This window comes from Mus caroli, unplaced genomic scaffold (assembly GCF_978045245.1).
Source record: "Mus caroli unplaced genomic scaffold, Mus_caroli_1 scaffold_8, whole genome shotgun sequence".
NCBI classification, from domain to species: Eukaryota; Metazoa; Chordata; class Mammalia; order Rodentia; family Muridae; genus Mus; species Mus caroli.
The window spans coordinates 39,461,200-39,485,717 of record NW_028227263.1 but is presented as its reverse complement, the minus strand read 5'-3'; the positions used below and the strand labels follow the sequence as shown (position 1 = coordinate 39,485,717).

The 24,518-nt window shown below is 37.8% G+C and overlaps 1 protein-coding gene and 1 pseudogene across 1 annotated transcript; both read right to left on the bottom strand.

Annotated features, from left to right (window-relative positions):
* Positions 1-701: 701 nt before the first annotated feature.
* Positions 702-2,968, bottom strand: LOC110298031 (olfactory receptor 6B9-like; annotated as a pseudogene).
* Positions 2,969-11,835: 8,867 nt separating this feature from the next.
* Or6a2 (olfactory receptor family 6 subfamily A member 2) lies at positions 11,836-12,819 on the bottom strand. The gene has a single exon (XM_021168093.2). It carries the CDS (start codon positions 12,817-12,819, stop codon positions 11,836-11,838), a length of 984 nt encoding a protein of 327 aa, XP_021023752.1.
* Between the last annotated feature and the right edge of the window lie 11,699 nt (positions 12,820-24,518).

Genomic DNA, 24,518 nt, shown 5'->3' with positions numbered 1-24,518 from the left:
TAATATTTTCATAACTAAAAATAAGTTACAAATTTAGATACTCTCATTCAGATAGACTTGAAATTTGGTTCCTGACTCTCTTCAATATGAAATTGTAGCATATATTAAAAACTATTAGACCACTAATGTGAGATTTTAAAAAATTAATATTAATAGTATTAATTATAATACTGATTATAATTATAATTAATGAGTTAATAATAGTATTAATAACAACATAAGATTCATCCTTAAAGTTTCAACAAGTAAACAACATAAAATTACAAACAGGATCATTAATTTAAGGATCTTGGAATTTTATTCAAATTTGCAAGGAACAAGTAGTTATTTTCTGGGAATATTAGTATTATTTTAACACTTTACATATATGAAATAAATGCTAAGCATATAATTATATGCAATAAATCTGTAAGAAATATTCAATATATTGAATCAGTATATCATTTGTAAGTTACTGACATGTCTATACAAAAACTAATTGTTTCCAGTTATAGCAATACATAGTGTCTGGCTTCTATTTTGAGCTTAGGTTTTTGCTTTTTTGTGCTTTTCTATTGTGATTTCAGGCAGGGGCAAGCTGATTTCTGAGTTCAAGGCCACCCTGATTTACAGAGTGAGTTCCATGATAGCCAGAGCTACACAGAGAAACCCTGTCTCAAAAAAAAAATTTATATCTGTGAAGAACAGGTCCACAATCACTGTCATGATATATTGTGGAAGAATAATGTCTTCTTAAAGCAGGGTGATAACCTGACAAGGAAGCACAGGCCACCTTCTAGTGTCTTGATAGCATCCTTGACTTCCTGATTCCTTTGGATATAGATGAAGGAATTCAGCATGAGTGTGAGGACTGCAAACACAGCTAAGATCAGTTTGTTGGAATGAAAAGCAGCAATATCTCTATGTCAGTCTTACATTAAAATCATGGCTGTATTATTTATAATAGCCAGAAGCTGAAAAGAACCCAGATGCCAATCAACAGAGGAATGGATACCAAAAAATGTGGTACATTTACACAATGGAGTACTACTCAGCTATTAAAAGGAATGAATTTATGAAATTCCTAGGCAAATGGTTGGACCTGGAGGGCATCATCCTGAGTGAGGTAACACAATCACAAAAGAACTCAAATGATACGTACTCACTGATAACTGGATATTAGCCCAGAAACTTAGTATATCTGAGATATAAGATACAATTTGCAAAACACATGAAACTGAAGAAGAACAAAGACCAAAGTGTGAACACTTTGCCCCTGAATTGGAAACAATCACCCATGGAAGGAGTTACAGAGACAAAGTTTGGAGCTGAGACAAAAGGATGGACCATCTAGAGACTGCCATATCCAGGAATCCATACCATAATTAGCCTCCAAACGCTGACACCATTGCATACACTAGCAAGCATTTGCTGAAAGGACCCTGATATAGCTGTCTCTTGTGAGACTAGCCCAGGGCCTAGCAAACACATAAGTGGATGCTCACGGTCAGCTATTGGATGGATCACAGAGCCCCCAATGGAGGAGCTAGAGAAAGTATCCAAGGAGCTAAAGAGATCTGCAACCCTGTAGGTGCAACAACATTATGAACTAACCAGTACCCCGGAGCTCTTGACTCTAGCTGCATATGTATCAAAAGATGGCCTAGTCGGCCATCACTGGAAAGAGAGGTCCATTAGACATGCAAACTTTATATGCCCCAGTACAGGGGAACGCCAGGGCCAAAAGTGGGAATGGGTGAGTAGGGGATTGTGGGGGAGGGGTTATGGGGGACTTTTGGGATAGCATTGGAAATGTAATTGAGGAAAATACGTAATAAAAAAATATTTTAAAAAAATCATGGTTGTATAATAAATTAGGTCCACAGTGAGATGGGAGACACAGGAAGAAACGTCATTCATTCCTTAGTGGAGAATATACACAGAATGCCAGACGCTATGTAGACATAAGACAGTGGTGATGACAGAGAAGTCTGTGACCTCCACCCAGCCTGAAGCTGGCTGAACCAGACCTCAACCTTGCTGCCACTAAGGAGATTATCTAGGGTGGAGCCTCCCTAGATCACTCTATTGTTCAGCCACTGTCACTGCTACCTGCTGGGAGACCACCTAGCTATTCCGGAGACTACACCCTATCCTGCACATGGTCATCTGCAGCTGGGCTCCAAGAATGAATTGGTGGGAACGGGCCTCCCCTCCCCCCTTTATAACCACAGTCACCATTAAACATTTGAGCCTTGATCATAATATTGTCTTGGCTCCATTTCTTTCTCATTCCACTAGTTTCCCTTTCTTTCAGTGCCGGCCTGCCACTCAGGTGGACCCCGTTCATGTGAGCCGCTGGACAGCTTGCAACAGAAGTCAAAAATTATAATAGCCAAAGAAAAGTCAAATACCTCAGCAGCAAACATATCTTTGCATACCAGTTTGAGGGCTGGTTAGATATCACAGAAAAGGTGGTTCATCACACTGGAGCCACAGAAATGACATGTGAGATGAAAGATTTTGATCATGATAATCATGGAGCGAGCCACATTAGTGAAAGCCATCAACTGCACACAATAACTTGTCATGAAGACTCAATACTGGAGAGGGTAGCAGTTGGCCACATAGAAGTCATAGGCCATAGCTGCTAGGAGCACACACTCTGCATGCAAGTGAGCATTTTAAAAGAGTAAAAATAACTCATGCAACTTGTGAAGGAGATGTACCATTCCTGTAGGAGAAGTTTATCTAGTATTTTAGAGTCTGTAACAAAAATATATGAGACCTCCAGGAAAGGAAAAAAAAAACTACCAAAAAATAGTACTTGGGCTTATGAAACAATCCAGTGACCCCCGCAACAGTGAAAATGATAAGATTCTTTGATACACAAGATAAACCACAAGGAAGAACATTAGGTGCTCTGAAGCCAAAGAGCTGTGAAAAAGCCCACTAGAATGAACTCACTGACTGTAGTGATGCTCATATTCAAAATGGCTGAATTGTTACAAATACTGATGGATGCAGCATCAGCAAAAATGATCAAAAAGAGATCATTATAAAGAAGACTCATGAAATAACTTCTGCTAGTGTTTCCTCTTAAAATGTGAAGTAGGTATCGCTTGAAAGACTTTTTAAAATAAATTATCTCCTAATATCAAATTTCATCTTCACCCAGCTCTTACTATCCTCACTGCCAGGGGCTTGAATGTTAGTACTTATCTCATTCACAGTATTTTATCGATGAACCGAGGCCCAATATGTCTTTCTCTTTTTTGGTTCTAATTCTCTATTTAATTGGGTATTGGTTTCTATAGAAAACAGAGACAAAAGCATAGGGTCTGAAAGTTTCAAAAGTGTAATATATCTGTGACCTAGCTAGAGTGGTTTCTTCAGAATAAATGGAGTCCAAGGACATTTTCAGATGAGGGAACTATTAAAACATTTGTTAAGGACTCCTACTTTGATTCACATTAAAATACTAGACATAGGAAGTACTTTGTGATTCTAATCCTATTGATCCAGTTTCATGGTTTATGACACTGAATGTGTTTGCTCCAGGCATACACAACTAATTTTTCACCCCATGTACCTCTTATGCCCTCAGGGTTGTATTCTTCCATCTCTTACTTTCCCACTCTTCATCTGATAATTCACAATTCGTGTTTCCACATAAGAAACATACAAGGATTAAGACAAGTATCTCACTACCATTAACTTTCCAGTGTATGCCCCTTTCAGACATGGATATTTCTTACTACTAATTTACAATCTTGTGGAATGAAAAGAAAGAAAGAAAGAAAGAAAGAAAGAAAGAAAGAAAGAAAGAAAGAAAGAGGAGGAGATGAGTGTTCCTAGATATAGTGGAAGTAAAGGTTTATTGTAGATATAAGGGAGAACATAGCCAAATGCATAGACATCTGGGAGAATCCAGAATGAAGATGTCCCTAAACCAGGCCTTGTGAGGAGAGACAGGAGGGAAGAGGAGAGAGAGGGAGAAAAAAAAATCAATGCAGTGCCCAGTTGTGGATAGTCCTGAAGCTGTTTGTATTTTGATGCTGATTCCTCTTCCCCAGGAAGGTCTGCCTGGGATGAAGAGTGAATCATGTACTCAGGTGATTTCAAATGAAACTTCCCCTAATGAATAAAGATTTCAAGGAACCAATCACTGGGCAAGTAGGTGGGACTTTCAGGTCGGAGAGAGGAACTGCAGAAGAGCAGAGGGACTTGGCTTTGGGACTAGAGACAACTTGGAGGCCAAAATGTAGGTAGGAGAGGCCCCCGGTTCAGGTGGCAGGCCCATTGGGATCCACTACTGGAGGATTTATAATGTAGAATGATTTACAAATTAGGATGACAGTTGCTGCGCCCAACAATTGTGTTACCATGATTCTAAACTAAGGTTTTTTTATGTTGTTTTTCTTCACGCAGCAACTCAACTGGGTTCCAGACAGAAAGGTATGGCAGCAAAGCATGGGTTTACAAGAAGTGCACCCCAAAAATCCGTGGGAATTTGGAAGCATGAGGCTGGAGTGGCATCGACTCACCATGGGAACTTAGCAAGTCAGGTGGAGAGATTTCTGAGCTCCAGGCCAGAGAGTATCATGAAATGAGAACAAGCTGACCTGCCCACCAGTTCACTGCTGGCATAGCTTGGATTGCTCTTTTAATATTTCATGCTACAGTGCCCAAGAGGGCAGAAAGGACCAGCACAGCAAAATGACTTGATTATATAGAAAGGAGCATCTGGGGGAATGGCAGCCCAGCCCCTAGGCTGGAAGTTTAAGGTAGAGGGCATGGTATCCCAGCCAAGACTCTATAATAGGTAGGGACTGAGGGATGCTTGGAGAATCTAGAGGCAAAGGTCAGCTTTGATATATTAATAGCCCCTTAGTTAACTATGTGTCCCAGGTAGGAGACAGAACACTTGCAAAACTCAATACTCTGATATTCAGGACTATGACCCACATACCTAGAAGAATAACTAGTAAGCATGGGAATATTAACTGAATGTGGGCTCATATTTACATTCATGCATCTCCTGAACCTTTAAAATCCACAGAAAATAGGTCACAGGCAAAGAGACATCACTGGATTTTCAGGTACAGAAAGTATATCTATCAGGTCATACATGTTTGACACATCCAGAGTTTTCACTCTCTGCATACTTTTACAACCAATATATACAGAAGGCCTGAGAAATTAAACTTACACCTCCACTAAAGAGCTCTTAAGTTCATATCACATAGGACCTCTTTCCCATCTTAGTGCTAATAAATTCTTCTCATGTACTCAGGCATACTTTGTTATTTAAATACTGCTACACTGTTTGCCACCAGTCTTCTTAGTAAGCTCTATATGAATCATTGAGCAGTGAAGAATTCCCTCTGTATTTTCAGAATAAAGAACACAGAGCCTGCATATCTGTATATTTTGAAAAAGAAAGAGGCCTATCATTATTGCTACAGAACACTTTTATACTCTGTAATACTTGTTCTCAAAAGAGAACACAGTTTAGAAGATATTTATCTAGAGCAATAAACAGATCTTTTGTGAACTTGTCAAGTGCTCCAAAGATCTACACCTGCTCAAATTTCTCCAAACTTGGGTAAAGGTGTGCCTGAGCTTTCATTATTCTATTCATTTCCTTAAAAATCTCTCATATGTGTAAGCTCAGAATTTTTTTAAAGCCTACTTTAAAAAGAGTTCTTAAATGCTTTGACCCACCTTCTAACCCACCATCCAAAGGTAGGGGAGAAAATATGGATAATAGGACAACAGGGATGTAGACCTATTAGAATTAGTTCTTTGGGGAAATTCCAATCTTCATTGTCAGGATACCGGTACTTCAGTTCAAAAAGTGTCACCAAAGATGAATCAGCAACAGACACACGATCCAGCAGAAATAGCCAGGCCTAAGCCATATTGACAGGAATCAATAGGAGTAACCAGAACCAGCCAGAAAGCCAGAAGTTCTCTGCCATGCCTCTCTCAAGACCAAAGAAGTATTTGTACAGCTATCTATGCAAGTGTTCCTTTACTGGTTTATAGTCTCTTCAAACAACACATGTTCTCTCACGGGTCTTGCTTCAGCAAAGCATCACATGAGTCTGTGTCACATGACACAAACAGAAATTTACACTTCACATACCCACAGAAATGAAGCTTATTGACATCTTACAAGCTCCTCATGTTCCATAGAGCTTTCTTCAAACCTAATTAACTTTACTTGGTTCCTCTAAACACTTGCCATAGTCCTTAGTCCTCTTAGAGAATGGAAACTTCTTCATACATTTACCCTGGAGAAGGCCACTTCGGGTGGGGTTTTACATTCTCTGAAGTCAATGTCTAGTCCTTGTCTGTGCTGCATGGAAATTACTGCAGCACTGATACAAGAAGATAGAAGAACATTTTTAACATTCACCTCGTGTTGACTTAGGTGAAGACACCTCTGTATTCTCAGGAGGCTCACTTACACATTTTTCCTGACTCTGTGCACTGCCAAGATTATGTCCAGGGAACCTGAACAGAAAATCTGAATCTCCACCTATATATAGATTCCTGTTTATACCTGAGCTATATCTTTACCTGTTATGTCTTATTCCTATATACAAGTTAATATGATGCCACGTTACAAAATCCTCTAAAGAAATCTTAACTGGTTTCAAAAAATAGCAAATTTGTTTTTATGTGTTTTGTCAGTGTTTTGCTTTTCTGTTGTATCTCTATTTTAATTGACACATAATAATTATAGACGTATAGGGTACATGATGTGTACATTCTGTAACACATCAGTGTATTGTTGTGTATATTTGTGTGTGCATGTGGGTATAGATGTGTGTGTACCTTTATGAATATGTTCTTGTTCCTAGTGTTTCTCTAGTATACATGTTACATGTGAAATCTGAAAACATTGACCTCATAGAAATTGAGAATAAAATGATAGTTCTCAGAGACTGAGGAGAGTATGAAGGAAGAATGAATGAGAAAAAATTGGTTGATAAGAACAAAGTTGTAGTTAGAAGGAAAACTTGTTTTATAGTATTCATTTATTCATTCTTTATTTTAAAAGAGTGAGTTCAGTTCTTCAAAATAAAAAATATTCAATCTATGTGCATGCCCTCTAGAAACTTATGGAATTTTTAAGTAGAATAAAATATACAGAGGCAGAGATCTGGAGAAGTGAGAATTCCTAGGAAAGCTCTGTCAGTCCCTAAGGATCTGGATTATTCTGTGTGTGTAACTACCTGGAGTTTGGTGAGATTCTGGGCCTAGTACTTCCCTTCTCTCTTCTACATCTTCCTCCTCCTCCTCTTCCTCTTCTTTTTCTTCCTCCTCCTCCTCCTCCTCTTCTTCCTCTATCTCTTCTTTTAATCATATTCAGTTGGAAGTACATATAACAAACTCAGTGGACTTCATCCTTGTTTAACCATAATCCCAGGACATGCCCCAGTCTCACAGGTGGTAGGAAGTAACTTTCACTATGCTACAACCCTAGCCCTATGGATCTTCTTAAAAAGTACCTGTGGAAATAAAAATCAGAGAAAGCAATCTTGTTATGAGCAATGAGTCTAAGAATATTGAGATTTAAAATAAATAAATAAATAAATAAATAAATGGATGGATGGAAAAGTGAAAACCCTTGATCCACAGACCTTGCTCTCTGCACTGAATAGGACTGTCCACTCAGGTTTGTTCAGGACTAGCTGTGATTTCTGAGAGAGAGAAAGAGAGAGAGAGAGAGAGAGAGAGAGAGAGAGAGAGAGAGAGAGAGAGAGAGAGAGAGAGAGAGAGATGTGATTTGTTAAAGTGGTAAGTACATTAAGTAGTAACTCATTGTGGATTACTTTGTACTGTTGTGGGAAATATCTAGACCCAGCCCCTGTGCCAGGTGATCTCACTTGCTAGGTCTCTCAACCCACCAACTCACCAGCCCTGCTAGGCCACATAGCCCCCACAAGGCCATCTCTCAGACGGGTCCCCAAGTTCCTCTCGCTATTACGGAACACCCCACACTCCCCTGGTTAGCCATCTTAACATCTAATTATCGAGTAGAATCAAGACTCTTAATGCATAATTAGCCAATCAGATTTATGTATCAATAATAACACAATTTACAAGATGCCAATACAATAATTTTAGAACCAAATGATAATAAGGCTTTACCACAATTATTCTAACCTTTTGATAACACCATGTCAGCCTCCTTTCTGGTTTTCCTTCTCCTCAGACCTCTCTCTGTCTCCTCAACTCCTAGCTGCACCTCCCTTCTCCTGTCCAATCACAAGCCTCCCACTGTCCTAATGTGATTGGAAAGGGAAAATCCTGCAACACCATACCTTATTTCTTATTAATTAGTTAAATTAAAGTAATAATTGTGTATGACTGTTAGGAGAATTGAAATTTGCAATAAAAATTCAAAAAAAAATCATAATAAAAGCATGATGCTGACTATATATATATCTCATCTATAAAGGAACAGGTAGATCATCTTTATCTTCTGGAAGCCATTGAAATCAATTAGATTTATTTTTAGAGAGCTAATAACTTTTAACATTTTGAATAACATTAGAAGTGTAGAAAAATCACAAAGATGCTGAAAAGTTTCACACATAAACAGTTCTGCTTTCCCCTAGTATAATCAGCTTCCATTTTGTGCAACTAATCAAAAACTCAGAAATAAGAACATTATATATTACTGTTAACATTTCAAATTTTGCCATTTAAAATTCCATGTATAATCAGATCCAGAATATCATATTTCCATATCCTAATCTTCACCCTTCCCTGATCAGGCATTTTTGAGTCTTCAATTATGTTTCATACTTGTAAGCATTTTTCAATGAAAGTTAATGAGATTTTTAAAGTTGTAAAGTGTCTGTCACCTTAAATATTCATCACATATTGAGGAAGGATGGAAGAATATTACCTTAATCTCTTCATAGTTTGATGTTAGAAAACAGTGAAACTTTTTAGATTATTAATTTAAAGTAAATACACAATGTAAACCATCATCTAAAATATTGCTGTATATGATTTACAGGGCCCAAAAGATTAAAAGACCAAAATAATATATAGACTAATAGAATATATTAGGGAGATTTAAAGGCAGATTAAGAAACTTGGTGTTACCCAACATCACTGAACACTAGACACACACAAAAAAATCTATGTTGATCCTTGCTTGCCTGTACATGTCCACTGCCTCCTGTCATTCTGGGTAATGCCTATGTCTGAATGGTGCAAGTAGTTCTTATACTATTACAAGAGATTAGTGATAACCCCCCCCCAAGAAAAGGTTAAATATAGGGCTATACTATTGATGAAAAGGTTGAGAGGCTGACAGAATATCATGATGGACTGAAACAGATAGACTCAAATGTAAAAGACATAAACATATATTTATATTTACAGAGAAATACAAGGTATTGAAGAATAGATAACATCAGATAACTAATACTTATTTGAAAAAATTCTTACTGTTTTATTGACCTCAAATTCAATACAGGCCATGAGAATTATATGCTTAGAAAAATTCAGTCCAAGGTCAAAGAAGTCTCTTGTTATAGGTCACATAGAGTCAAATATCCTTGCAGTCATTACTTAATGATAGATAGTTATATGAAGGAAATCATACTAAGCATTGCTAAATCTGAAGTCTTTGGTTTCAAATTTGAAGTCAACATTGCATGTGTTTCTTTACATTGGAAAATAAAATTTTATTTTAGAATAAAAATGTTAGAAATGAGAAAAACAGAATAAGGAAATTCAACATTTTACTGTCTCTTTCCTGTTAACTGGAACTAAAAGTAAATTCATGTAACAACTAAAATTATGATGCCCAGAGGAGAACATTCCCACTGTATATCATTGACCCACTCAGAAACAACTTCTGGAAGGATAGTCATTTCTAAACTTTTAAACAAGATATAAATAAGATTAAGTAACATCTTTGGTCCAAATATATATACATATGTATATATAAAATATAAATATATTTGTATTTAAATATGTAAAACTATTTGTATTTTATATTTTTAAAATACAAATATATTTGTATTTAAGTATATTTAAAACATTTCATCAATGTAGACTAGCAAATAACATACAATACTGTCAGACTCAGGCAGGCGGGAAGCATGAGAAAAAAACAACAAACTATACTTTCTCATAATGTTTTTACAAGTTTGATTAGACAAGAGATAACTATAAAAAGGACACCTGAAGGATACCAGAAAACAAAAGCTTTATTGTCTTTAGGTTTCTGGCTCTTGGGGAAAGAATAGGAGTCTATTGACCACTCTCTCATTATCTATGCCCACGTGGATAAAGTTGTATATCTCAATTTATAAGCAAAGCTTATTTACATGAATATGTTTTTCACAGAACATTGCTGAAAAATAATTTATATGAAAAGAACATCCATTAACATTTTAGTCAAATTCATTCTAGTCATAGTTAAAATTTTAAAAAAACTAAAACAGTTTTTGATACTGTTATATAACATAATAATTAAACTTACTAAATTAACAATTGTTTTGAGTCATTGATGGTATTTAGATTATATTGCACAATTGTTTCTAAGACTTCATTTAATGCATGAACTATAACTTCCTTTAAAAATGTCCTTATTTGTAAATGTTAAATATATTTCAATCATTTCATTATAAATAAAAATATGTATATTCAAATCCTTTCAATATTTTAAAGCTTCTGTTACATACAAATTTACCAATTTCTTGCCAGCAAGACTGAAATAATTTGTAACTCTGCATGTCCTAGTGAATTTTGAGAGGTTTAGTTTCTGTATCTACTAAATCCAGCTATAGGCTTCACACATCTATATATATAAGACCCAACACTATATTAATTTATGTGTATTTACAACAATTATATGGTAGATATTGTTCTATTCCATGATAACAAAATGTGACCTTGTCTCCATAATATCTATAATATAATTAAGGCTGTAGTAGATTAAGAAATAAATTATACTCAGCCACTAATTCAATGGCATCAATAAATTTGGAAATGAAGCCAGAAATCACTGGGATCCAAGAGATAATAAGCAACACAATAATAATAAATAGAAAAATTCATACTTTGGGCTGGTGATATAGATCAGTTGGTAGGGTGCTTGCATAGCAAAACAAAGCTTTGGTTCACTCCCCAGGGCACATCACTGCAATGCCAACACTTGAGAGATGGAGTCGGGTGCCTCAGGAGTTCAGAAGCTTCTTTCATTACATAGCAAACTCAGTGGCAACACAGAATACATGAAAATATGTCTTAGTTTCTTATCTCCTTTCTTTAAAACTCAGTCCAGAATCTTTACTTTCTGAGCCTCTGTTATTTCACAGACGGTTATTGGCCTGTGTCTTCTTCCTTCATAGAATCCATGCTTCATTTAATGAGAAATGATCTGTCTATACACAATACTGGTCCAAGCCTTACTCCATATACTGGAGCCCTATCCTGCAGAAATCCAGCCTCTACCTTATAATCTTTTCCTCTTCCTTTTTCTGGGCTAAGTTGCAGAAACTAGAAGCGCTGATTCCTAACTTGATCCCCTAATTTAGACTTCAAAAGAGAGAGAGAGAGAGAGAGAGAGAGAGAGAGAGAGAGAGAGAGAGAGAGAGAGAAAGAAAGAAAGAAAGAAAGAAAGAAAGAAAGAAAGAAAGAAAGAAAGAAAGAAAGAAAGAAAGAAAGAAAGAAAGAAAGAGGGAGGGAGGGAGGGAGGGAGGGAGGGAGGAAGGAAGGAAGGAAGGAAGGAAGGAAGGAAGGAAGGAAGGAAGGAAGGAAGGAAGGAAGGAAAAGAAAACAAACCCAAGTTTTATATTATCAACTGCTCCCTACCTAACCATCTCTGCTGGATTTCTTGGTATTAGCATCCTGGCCTTGGGCCAGGTGCAGAGTGCGACGTAGGGCTTTTTTGACTTCTTGATTGCGCAAGCAGTAGATGATGGGATTGAGCAATGGTACAATGACAGCATAGAGTACAGAGACCAGCTTGTTGGTGTCAAAAGCTGAGAGTGCCTTAGGTCTGGCATAGATGAAAATACTGGCTGCATAGAAGATAATCACAACAGTGAGGTGGGAGGCACAGGTTGAAAAGGCCTTATGGCGACCAGCAGCTGAGGGGATGCGCATCACTGCACCTGTGATGGCCATGTAGGAAGCCCCAGTGACAGAGAGTGGCCCCAGCAGAATAAAAATGGCCAGGATAAAGTCTGTAAGCTCTGCTGTGGACATGTCAGTGCATGACAAGTTGAGCAATGGAGAAACATCACAGAAAAAGTGGTTGATGGTGTTGGGGCCACAGTAAGACAGGCGAGAAATGAGGAAAACTTTAACCATGGAGATACCAAAACCTCCAGCCCAGGATCCAGCTGCCATCTGCACACATAGCCGGCTACTGACAATGACAGGGTAGTGGAGTGGGTGACAGATAGCCACATAGCGGTCATAGGCCATGACAGCAAGAAGGACACACTCTGTGCAACCCAAACCTAGGAAAAAGTAGAGCTGAGTCATGCATGCCTCAAAGGAGATCAGCTGTCCGTGATTCTCCTTGGACCCAATGAAGCCAGCAAGCATCTTGGGAATCGTAACAGTGACATACCAAATCTCCAAGAATGACATATTAGCCAAGAAAAAATACATGGGTTTGTGGAGAGTGGGGTGGTTCCTAATTGCTGTAATGATGAGTATGTTTTCAGTCAGCACCAACACGTAGGCCAGCAGAGAAAGGAAAAATAGTAGTGCCCGCAGTGGGGCAGGAGCTGGGAAACCCAGCAACACAAATTCACTCACTCTCCCACTGTGGTTCCTTCGCTCCATGTTTTCAGTCTTGTTCAAGAGATAGACCAAGGTATCTTATAAAAGCAGCAGAAAGAATCTAGCTTGGTGACTATACTCTGCAATGCTTGTGGTAGGTGTGATTAATAACAGCTGTTCGATGAGCTGAATGATGAGCCAAGAAAACAGAGACAAAAATAAATGACTGTGTTTAAAGACACTTTAAAAGATGGCTCTAGCCCTTGGAGAATCATGCACTGAGAAATATCTGGGGGAAAAAGGACAAGAGTCCCAATGTCTGTCTTTTAGTCACATACAAAGGCAAGAAGAAATCAAAGCCATAAATGTTGATAGTGAAAACATAAATATGATTCTTTTTCATAAAAGTAGTTAAACAGACACTGAAAATTCAATGACTTGCTCCTAGTCACACAGATTTTAGAAACTGGAACCAGGAATGTGGAACTTAAGAACCTATGAGGTATTCATGAAACATGCATTCTGGATTTACATTCAAGAGAAGGAATCTGTGAGTTCAGCTAGGAACATAACCTTTTCCTGCAAAGAAGGGAGGTTAAGACAGAAAATCAAGGATTACAGCAACTATGGGACTCAAGACCTTAAAACTTACAAAGAAAGTCTAGAACTCACCTAGATATCAGGACATGAAGTAGGTGCTGGATGATGTGAGTACTGAACAGGTCATTGATTCTGAAAGTTCAGCTAACTCTCCTCCCGGAAGACTAGCACAAGTCCTTTAGCATCAAGACCAAGTTAGCAGTCAGCAGAGAACTCCCCCTTTTAAAAATCTTAGTAACAAAGTCAGATTTTTTTCTTCCAAATCTTCAAACGTTCTCTGAGTCTGAGAAAAGTTGGCATTCCCACATGACAATTCATATGAACAAGGGATTATTTTTATTCAACATCTTCTATGGTCATAGCATCAGGAGGGGAGATAGAGATCACAATGGACAGTTGAGTCTGCTAGATATCTAAGTTTGTTTTTTTTATCTCCCAGAAGTTTCTTCCCTGATTCTTTTATTGCCTGACCCTATAGGAGGAGAAAATGTACTCACAAACTCTAATGATGCTTTCAGAACTGCATTTCTCTTTTTATTCTACGTTATCTATCCCTGAGCCTTTGACTTTTTTCTAAGTAAGAGTGTTACTGACATGCTAGCTTCATTTTCTTTGTTTGTTAGTTTTGTTTTGTTTTGTTTATTTTCTGAGACAGGGTTTCTCTGTGTAGCTCTGGCTATCCTGAAAGTCACTCTGTAGACCAGGCTGACCTCAAACTCAGAGATTGTCAGTCTCTACCTCCTAGGTGTTGAGATTAAAGGCATGCACCACCACCATCCAACTGGCATGCTAGTTTCTTAAATGGAAAGTTAACAGCTACAACTGTCCTTCATAACCTTAGACATGACCATTCACTTCCATCTTCTTTGTATGCCACTCATTGTACTTTGGACTGTGTTGGTCTCAAACCTTCATCTTCAACTATTAATATTTTGTATCTTCATATTTAAACATTTGGAAAAGAAGAAACAACCTCTTGGATACAAACTACAATTTTTCTATACCTATTATCTGTCCCCTAAAGTTCAAATCATCAGATTTACTCCTCTTTTTAGAACCCATCGGGTATGCCCTATAGGCTCCACAATGACATTCAAACTTTTTTTGTTTTCTTTTTTTTACTAGATATTTTCTTCACTTACATTTCAAATGCTATCCTGAAAGTCCCCTATACCCTCCCCCACCCCTTGCTCCCCAACCCACCTACTCCTGCTTCCTGGCCCTGGTATTCCCCTGTACTGGAGCATATAATCTTCGCAAAACCAAGGGCCTCTCCTCCCAATGATGGCTGACTAGGCCATCTTCTGATACATATGTAGCTAGAGACATGAGCTCTGGGGGTACTGGTTAGTTCATATTGTTGTTCTTCCTATAGGGTTGCAGACCCCTTCAGCTCCTTGGGTACTTTCTCAAATTTATAAAGAAAATTTCAGCATCTTCCATTGCTTTCATCAAAACATTCTGTCTTGTCGTAGTGTGCAGTGTATTTCTGAAGCACAATTATATGTGTCACTGAACAGCTCTGCTCCTGCTGTAGTCTCCATCAGTACAGCTGACTCAGTCTTTGTTCAAGAAGCATGTCTTCCTATGAAAACTATCTATCCTTTCTTTCCTATCCCCCTCATATGGCTGGCAGTATGCCTCCTGTTACTGCTTCCATGAAAACTTGCATATACTATCACTACTATTACTCAGGTGAATGTTAGGAAGGAACTACTTATCTACAGTGGCTCATGTGTCCTCACTAGTACAGCAAAGAATGTAACACACATGAACATACATATAAACATACACATATATGTATGTATTTGAAAATGAATTGAGATTTTCCAAATCTTTTTATAACAATGAGTGACATGTTTTTAAGCCAGGGATTTGGACATTTTCTAGGTTGTTTTTCTATTTTATCTTCCTATTACCCTACATCCTGTCAATAGTTAACCCATAGCTGCCTCCTTGTGGTTTGCTCTTATCTCTCTGCCTCTCCCTTCTTATCTCTCATGGCAGCACCCTTCCTCCTATCTTGTTTCTACCACCTTCATCCTCATTCCAAATATCAGATCCTTTTTACTTCCTGATTTCATAGCCTCTCATTGGTTCTCCATTCTTTCCACCTAAACATGAGGCATTTTAACATCTAATTGCTTCTAGAGTGATATTTAGTCAGAAATAACTAACCACAAGACTATCCAAAACCTTCCAATAAAGTTTCAATTTTTATTCTCACTTTTCCACCATAGTCCAGTCATCCATCACTGATTTTTCTTTCTAAGTCTCAGGATGTTCTTACACTTTGTGACTTGGTACATATACTTTTCTCTGTCAAAAACACTGGTGCTCTCACAAAGAATCTTTATCATTCATGTTTTGTCCCTTATTAACTTCCTAAATTGTCCATATTTGACATAGAGGAATTATACCTCACTGTGCCTGCCTCACCTCTGGGAGTATTTTGGGGTTTTTTTGGGGGAGGGGTGGTTTTTTTGAGAAAGGGTTTCTCTGTGTATCCCTGGCTGTCGTGGAACTCACTCTGTAGACCAGGCTGGCCTTGAACTCAGAAATCTGCCTCCAGAGTGCTGGGATTAAAGGAGTATTTCTTATGTGGGGTGTTTTAGTCAATGATTAACAAAAAGAATATAACTGCTGGATGGAAAATAAAGGTTGATATAACATAGACAGAACAGGTAAACAGATTGAGGAATAGAATACAATCAGGTTAAGTATGTGAATAATTTGTGTGGAAATGATGATCAATAGAGAATTTAAGTAGATATTTAGGAGAATTGACAAATTTGGAAGTCTACATTGACTGTAAATCCGAGACACTCAGAGAATACATTTTCACTCGTGGGTTTCCCATATACCAGTGGATAGCCTGACATACACACACACACACACACACACACACACACACACACACACACACACACGGCAGTACCAATTGGATTTTGTGGATATTAAATAGAAAAAAACTGACATTAAATTTGGAGGGGAGCATACAGGGATATATATGTTAACTGAAGGAGAAAATGGGTGTGGATATGATTATATTTCATTGTATACCTGTATGAAATTCTCAAGAATAAAGAAAAATACAACTTAAAAAACCACAAAGTTAGATTAACCACACTGAAAGAAGACTTTATCTAGATTAAATGTATGACATATAAGTAAACTTACTTTGTAGGAACAGTGTCAATGAGAGAAGATTATGTGATGATTTCTAGAATATGGAAAACATAAAGTAAAAGCAGAGGTCATAAGGTTGAAGAGAGAAAGGCAAGCATATTATATCATAATATGGTGAGAAAGATAAGAAATTACCATCCATAAAGGTGTCAGAGGTAGATAATATTAACTGGATTTTGGAGGTTTGTTTAGGTATAGAGAGGAATAGTTAAATAGGTATTCTTTATAGAAATAAAGAAATGACAGGAGAATTGACCATATGCATAGGAACTAGCACTACTTACCTTTTCATATATCTTTAACTTCTCAGGATTACTCTAAGATATGGACATTTTTGCTAGAAGAGGACTTAGGGAATAAGTGACGAGTCAAGATAACAGGGCAAAAGCAGCTATAGAGACCCCACCTTCTCTTCCATCAGGATCAGGGAACTGACAAGCCAGGAAAGATTCCTCTATACACTATCTCCCTCCTCTAGCCCTGATTCCTCCCTCCTCCTTCTGATGCTTTGGGATGATACTGAGGCAGGAGCCCAAGAGACCAGTATTACAGGATGGAAAACAAAAAGACTAAGATAAATGACATAGAAAGAATTTTTTTGGCCAACTTGGGAAATAGTTTCACAAGAATGTTTTATGAAAGAGATGGTGCTTTAATTCTCGCACAAGATGTCTTATAGCTTCTCCCCTGGCCTCTCACTTCATTGCTTTCTTGCTTGATGTATTTCTGCTCAAAAGGATGCCACAAGCTTTGGACCAAGACAATCTGGAAAGCTTGAGAAATTTACATTTCTTCTTTGAACTTTATATCCTTAATCTATGTAATAATGTTAACATCTCATTGTGTTATTGAGGGAATAAATATTACACAGCCATGATATGAGTCAGCTATACTCAAATATGTAGTCATATTCAAAGACAGCATACCACAGAGACGCATGCACACACATCCATGTTTATTGAAGCACTATTCACAGTAGTTCAAAATATGGAACCAGCATAGATGCCACCACAAATGAATATATAAAGAAAATGTGGTGTATATGTGTAATGAAGTTTATTCAGCCATGAATAATAAAGATATATTTCATTTGAGTGAAAATGGATGTTAATGATAAATATGTTAAAATATTAATGTTGAATATTAAAAATTTAATGTAGAACTTACCTTTTGTGTTAAATGTTAAAAAATCAAGTTAGACTCAAAAGGACAAAAATGGCATTTTATGTGTAGAATATAGATGAAACACACACACACACACACACACACACACACACACGTGTGTGTGTGTGTGTGTGTGTGTCTGAAAGTAGAAAGTGACTATTTGGTAAGTGAAAGCAAGAGAACTGGAGGGAAAGGCAACAGAAGATAATGTTTGAATAGATGTAGGTACAGTTTTATATATACATGTACAGTGTTCCCTACAATGTAATGACACTAATAGTATTTTTAAACTGAAAGTAAGAAAAATAATAGTGCCTAGAACATTACTGGGATTCAACATTACTGGGGTGTCTCCTGACCCAATTTGGATGACTCCTAATTCAGTGACAAAAGATGCTCTGAATTGAGGTTGAGGTTTCCAGAGTTTAATCACTTGTTTACAGTTTATACTTCATTAATCTGGAGGTTTGTTACACGTGTTTATTTCCTCTTACATGATGATAATATGTTTCAAGTGCTGGGAATTAAATGAAAGTGTAATAGTAAACAGTTATTATTAATGTAGGGATTAATAATGTGAGGTTCACTGTCTCACTACTAGTGCTAAGCTACATGACCGTGGCAGAATTATTCAAATTCCATGGTTCATCTGCATGCTCACCTGCAGTATATGAATGAGTTAAATACTTTTCTGATAATTCATAAACCAAATGAATTAGCATACAGATGGAAGTTTCTCAGAATCACAGCATCTGGAACTACTTACTGTTAAAGAAATAAGTGCTGAAAGCCGGGCATGGTGGCGCACGCCTTTAATCCCAGCATTAGGGAGGCAGAGGCAGGCAGATTTCTGAGTTTGAGGCCAGCCTGGTCTACAAAGTGAGTTCCAGGACAGCCAGGGCTGCACAGAGAAACCCTGTATCAAAAAACCAAACCAAACAAAACAAAACAAAAAAAAAAAAAAAAAAGAAAGAAAGAAGTGCTGAATCTGAATGTGCTGATTTAGAGACATAAAATATTAGTTGCAAAAAAAAATGAAAGATAAAAACTTTTTGAGATGCTGAGTGGTATTCTCTAAGTATTTGGGTAATAGTTTTCTGATTCTATAATCAGTATATCAGTGATACTCATATATTCTCTCTCTCATTATATTCTCTCTCTCTCTCTCTCTCTCTCTCTCTCTCTCTCTCTCTCTCTCTCTCTCTCGTGCGCGCGCGCGCTCGCGCGCATACACACATGCATGCATACACACACAAGAATAAAGGAAAAACCTCAGGGATCTTGCTTTAAGAAAGTAATCAGTATTAAATACAAATACCAGTGTCAGGTGTGAGATACTTCCCCTTATACCATTGGCAAGGAAGGAACCAGAGATCTTCCCCCCACACCCCACCCCCGAACAGTACAGGTTACCACCATTGCAGCTCATTACTCTACCAGAACCAGCTGTAAAAGCCCCATTGCTGAATACACTCTATACTTTGGTTGCATTCTATAGAGAGATCAAGCTAGAACTGAACTAGAAATTTCCTCCTTGGTAGCTAGCTTTCACAGTGTTGGAAGACTGCTGGAAGAGACTAGTCATCTTACCTAAATGTAATCCCATGAGCTACAATAAGACCTGCCAGGGAAGATTTGCTCACTTTGTAATAATAGTATGACTATTTCATAGGTAACCAGATGCTTTCAGATTCAGTTTAAGGCCAGCTCCATATGAGGAAACTCATGCCTAGAACTGAAAACCCAGTCAAGAACTTATAACAGGAAGATCATAGGCCTTAGGAAGGAACCTACTACTGTTGCTTTGTTAAATCAACATGTCAAAATACCTTCTAAATACTGGTGTTGATATCCATTGATCAGTGCTACTATTGAATTACTCAGATAAAATGCCTTGTGCAGTGGACTGTGGTTAAAGCAGAGAGTAATAACTAGTCAAAGTGTTGAGAATAAGGGAGTACAGAATGCTCAGGCCTAATAAAATATCTATGTAAAGACTTGGGGAATATTGGAGTGGGCAGAAAAAATATAACCAAAGAAAAGGGAGCAGTGATGAGAGACAGTGCCTTCTGGACATGGCAAAGCTGCTGCACTCATGAGCTCACTACAGCTATAGCTACCTAAATAAGACCTGCACAAAATTGGGCCTATCGACACTACAATATGCATGAAGAAGGCGCTCATAAGACCCCACTCACCACTGTGATCCATGGGCAATTAATGGCTGCTGGAGAGGTAGCTATTATTTAGTTGTATAGCCACTAATAAGCTGTTTGTATTTTGGTATATAACCCCTACCTATGCTCTTGAAAGCACTCTATTTAAACAAATGACAAAAATTACATCAAGGTAGGAGGGAGATTTGTTAGAAAAGAAAAGGCTTCAGCTGGAGAGGGTAATGGGGAGGGGGGTGGTCAGGTAAAAATGGCCAAAATTTATTTGGTCAAGAATATATATATGGTCGTGTGTGCTTGTGTGTGTGTGTTTGTGTGTGTGTATACGATTGTCAATTGTTTTACGAAAGAAACTGGCCAAATCAGAGGGAAATGGTACAGCAGCAAGGAAAAGTGAAAACATACAGGATTATCTGAAAAAGTATCTACAGTAAAAACGGAGCTTTAAGCAAAGCACATTATTGGTGTTATATTTAAACACTACATTCTTGATTTAAAAACTATCAACACACCCTTCCTCCTGGTCCTTTCTGCTGGGGCAGACTCTTGGCTGAACCAACCAGAAGATTTCACCTCAGTGATGCTGATCTCTTCTTAATCACTGCTAATTTCATAGCTCCAGCTAACCAGCATCAATAGTCCCAGTAATGCAAAAGTTTCACTTTAGTAGTTCTGGTATCTTGTTAATCACAGCTGATTCTTCAGTCCCAGCTAACCAGAACCACCGAATCTTGCAAATCAAAATAGCAATGGCCCTGAAAAGTCTTTAATTTTCCCTCTAAAATTTCACAAGCCAGACCTCCATCTTCTGCATTGTTCTCAACATTATGTTCGAAGCTCCTACACAACATTGACAGAGCTCTTAACAACGAATGGATCTTCAAGCCCAAAGTTCCAAAGTCCTTCCACAGTCTTCCCCAAAACATGGTCAGGTTGTCACAGGAATACCCCACTATGCTGGAACCAATTTGTCTTAGTCAGGGTTTCTATTCCTGCACAAACATCATGACCAAGAAGCAAGTTGGGGAGGAAAGGGTTTATTCAGCTTACACTTCCATACTGCTGTACATCACCAAAGAAAGTCAGGACTGGAACTCAAGCAAATCAAGAAGCAGGAGCTGATGCAGAGGCCATGGTGGAATGTTCTTTACTGGCTTGCTTTCCCTGGCTTGCTCAGCCTGCTCTCTTATAGAACCCAAGACTACCAGCCCCGAGATGGTCTCACCCACAAGGGGCCCTTCCCCCTTGATCACTAATTGAGAAAATGCCCACAGCTGGATCTCGAGGAGGCATTTCCCCAACTGAAGCTCCTTTCTCTGTGATAACTGCAGCTTGTGTCAAGTTGACACACAAAATCAGCCAGTACACAGTGAAAGCAGTGCTAAGAGGAAAGTTCATAGCACTAAGTGCCCAGGGAAAGAAACAGGATAGATCTTACACTAACAATTTAACAGGACACCAGAGAGCTCTAGAACAAAAAGAAGTGAACTCACTCAATAGGAGTAGAAGGCAAGAAATAGTCAAACTCAGGGCCAAAATCAACCAAATGGAAACAAAGAAAACAATACAAAGAATCAACAAAACCAGAAGCTGGTTCTTTGAGAGAATCAACAAGATAGATAAACCCCTAGACAAACTAACAAAAGGCAGAGAGGCAGTATTCAAATTAACAAAATCAGAAATGAAAAGGGAGACATATCAGAAAAGGAGGAAATTTAAAAAATCATCAGATCCTACTATAAAAGCCTATACTCAACAAAACTGGGAAATCTAGATGAAATGGATGGTTTTCTAGACTGATATCACACACCAAAGTTAAATCAAGAGCAGTTAAACTATCTAAACAGGGCCATATCACACAAGGAAATAGAAGAAGTCATTTAAAACATCCCAATCAAAAAAGCCCAGGACCAGATGGATTTAGTGCAGAATTCTACCAGACCTTCAAAGAAGACCTGATACAAATTTTCCTCAAGCTATTCCATTAAACAGAAAGAGAAGGAACACTACCTAGCTCATTCTATGAAGCCACAATAACTCTGATACATAAACCACACAAGGACCCAACCAAAAAAAAGAGAACTTTAGACCAATCTTGCTTATGAATATAAAATGCAAAAACTCAATAAAATTCTTACAAACCAAATCCAAGAACACATCAAAACCATCATTCTCCAAGATCAAGTAGGCTTCATCCCAGGGATGCAAAGTTGGTTTAATATAAGAAAACCCATTAACATAATTCACTATATAAACAAACTCAAAGAGAAAAATCTCATCATCATCTCCTTAGATGCAGAAAAAGCATTTGACAAAATACAACACTCCTTCATGTTAAAAGTATTGGAGAGGCTGGTGAGATTGCTCAGTGGGTAAGAGTACCCGATTGCTCTTCCGAAGGTCCGGAGTTCAAATCCCAGCAACCACATGGTGGCTCACAACCATCCATAATGAGATCTGACTCCCTCTTCTGTAGTGTCTGAAGACAGCTACAGTGTACTTACATATAATAAATAAATAAATAAATAAATAAATAAATAAATAAATAAATCTAAAAAAAAAAAAGTATTGGAGAGATCAGAAATTCAAGGCCCATACCTAAACATAATAAAAGCAATTTACTGCACACCAACAGCCAATATCAAATTAAATGGAGACATACTTGAAGCAATCCCAATGAAATCAGGGACAAGACAAGGATGCCCACTCTCCACATATCTATTCTGTATAGTAATTGAAGGACTAGCTAGAACAATAAGACAACAAAAAGAGATCAAGGGGATACAAATTGGAAAAGAAGAAACAAAGATATCACTATTTGCAGATGATATGATAGTATACATAAACAACAACAAAAATTCTACCAGAGAATTTCTCCAGCAGATAAACAACTTCAGCAAAGTGGCTGGATATAAAATTAACTCAAATAAATCAGTAGTTTTCCTTTATAAAAATGATAAATGAGAAAGAAGTTAGGGAAACAACTTCCTTCACAATAGACACAAATAATATAAAATATCTTGAGGTAACTCTAGCCAAACAAGTGAAAGACCTGTATGACGATAACTTCAAGTCTCTCAAGAAAGATATTGAAAAAGATCTCAAAAAATGGCGAAATCTTCCATGCTCATGGATTAGCAGACGTAATAAAAATGGCCATCCCTCCAAAGGCAATCTATAGATTTAATGCAATCCCCATCAAAATCCCAACACAATTCTTCAAAGACATGGAAAGAGCAATTCTCAAATTCATCTGGAAAGGCTAAAAAACTCAGAATAGCAAAAACAATTCTTTTCTTTTTCTTTTTTTTTCTCTTATTTTTTTATTAGTTATTTTCTTCATTTACATTTCCAGTGCTATCCCAAAAGTCCCCCATACCCTCCTCCCCACTCCCCCACTACACTCCCACTTCTTGGCCCTGATGTACCCCTATACTGAGGCATATAAAGTTTGTATAACCAATGGGCCTCTCTTTCCTCTGATGGCCAACTAGGCCATCTTCTGATACATATGCAGCTAGAGACATGAGGTCCGGGGGGTACTGGTTAGTGCATCATCCTGAGTGAGGTAACCCAATCACAAAAGAACTCACATGATATGTACTCACTGATAAGTGGATATTAGCCCAGATACTTAGACTATCCTAGATATAAGATACAATTTGTGAAACTCATGAAACTCAAGAAGAACGAAGAGCAAAGTGTGAACACTTTGCCCCTTCTTAGAATTGGGAACAAAACACGCATGGAACGAGTTACAGAGACAAAGTTTGCAGCTGAGACGAAAGGACAGACCATCTAGAGACTGCCATATCCAGGGATCCATCCCATAATCAGCCTCCAAACGCTGACACCATTGCATACACTAGCAAGATTTTGCTGAAAGGACCCTGATATAGCTGTCTCTTGTGAGACTATGCCAGGGCCTAGCAAACACAGAAGTGGATGCTCACAGTCAGCTATTGGATGGATCACAGGGCCCCCAATGGAGAAGCTAGAGAAAGTACCCAAGGAGCTAAAGGGGTCTGCAACCCTATAGGTGGAACAACAATATGAACTAACCAGCAAAAACAATTCTTAATAAAAACAGCTGGGGGAATCACCATCCCTGACCTCAAGCTTTACTACAGAGCAGTAGTTATTAAATACTGCATGGTATTGGTACAGAGACATACATATAGATCAAGGGAACAGAATTGAAGACCCAGAAACGAAATGACACACTTACAGACACTTGATCTTTGACAAAGAAGCCAAAAATATACAATGGAAAAAAGAAAGCATCTGCAATAAATGGTGCTGATCTAGCTGGCTGGCTGTATGTAGAAAAATGAAAATAGGCCCATATTTGTTACCTTGCACAAAGCTCAAGTCCAAGTAGATCAAGGACCTCGACATAAAACCAGATATGCTGAATCTAATAGAAGAGAAAGTGGGAAAGAGCCTTGAAGTCATTGGCACAGGGGGAAATTTCCTAAATAGAACTCCAATGGTTCATGCTCTAAGATCAAGAATTAGTAAGTGGGTCCTTATGAAACTGGAAAGCTTCTGTAAGGCAAAGGACATAGTCGATTAGACAAATCGGCAACATGCAGATTGGGAAAAAAGTCTTCATTAACCCCACATTCAATAGAG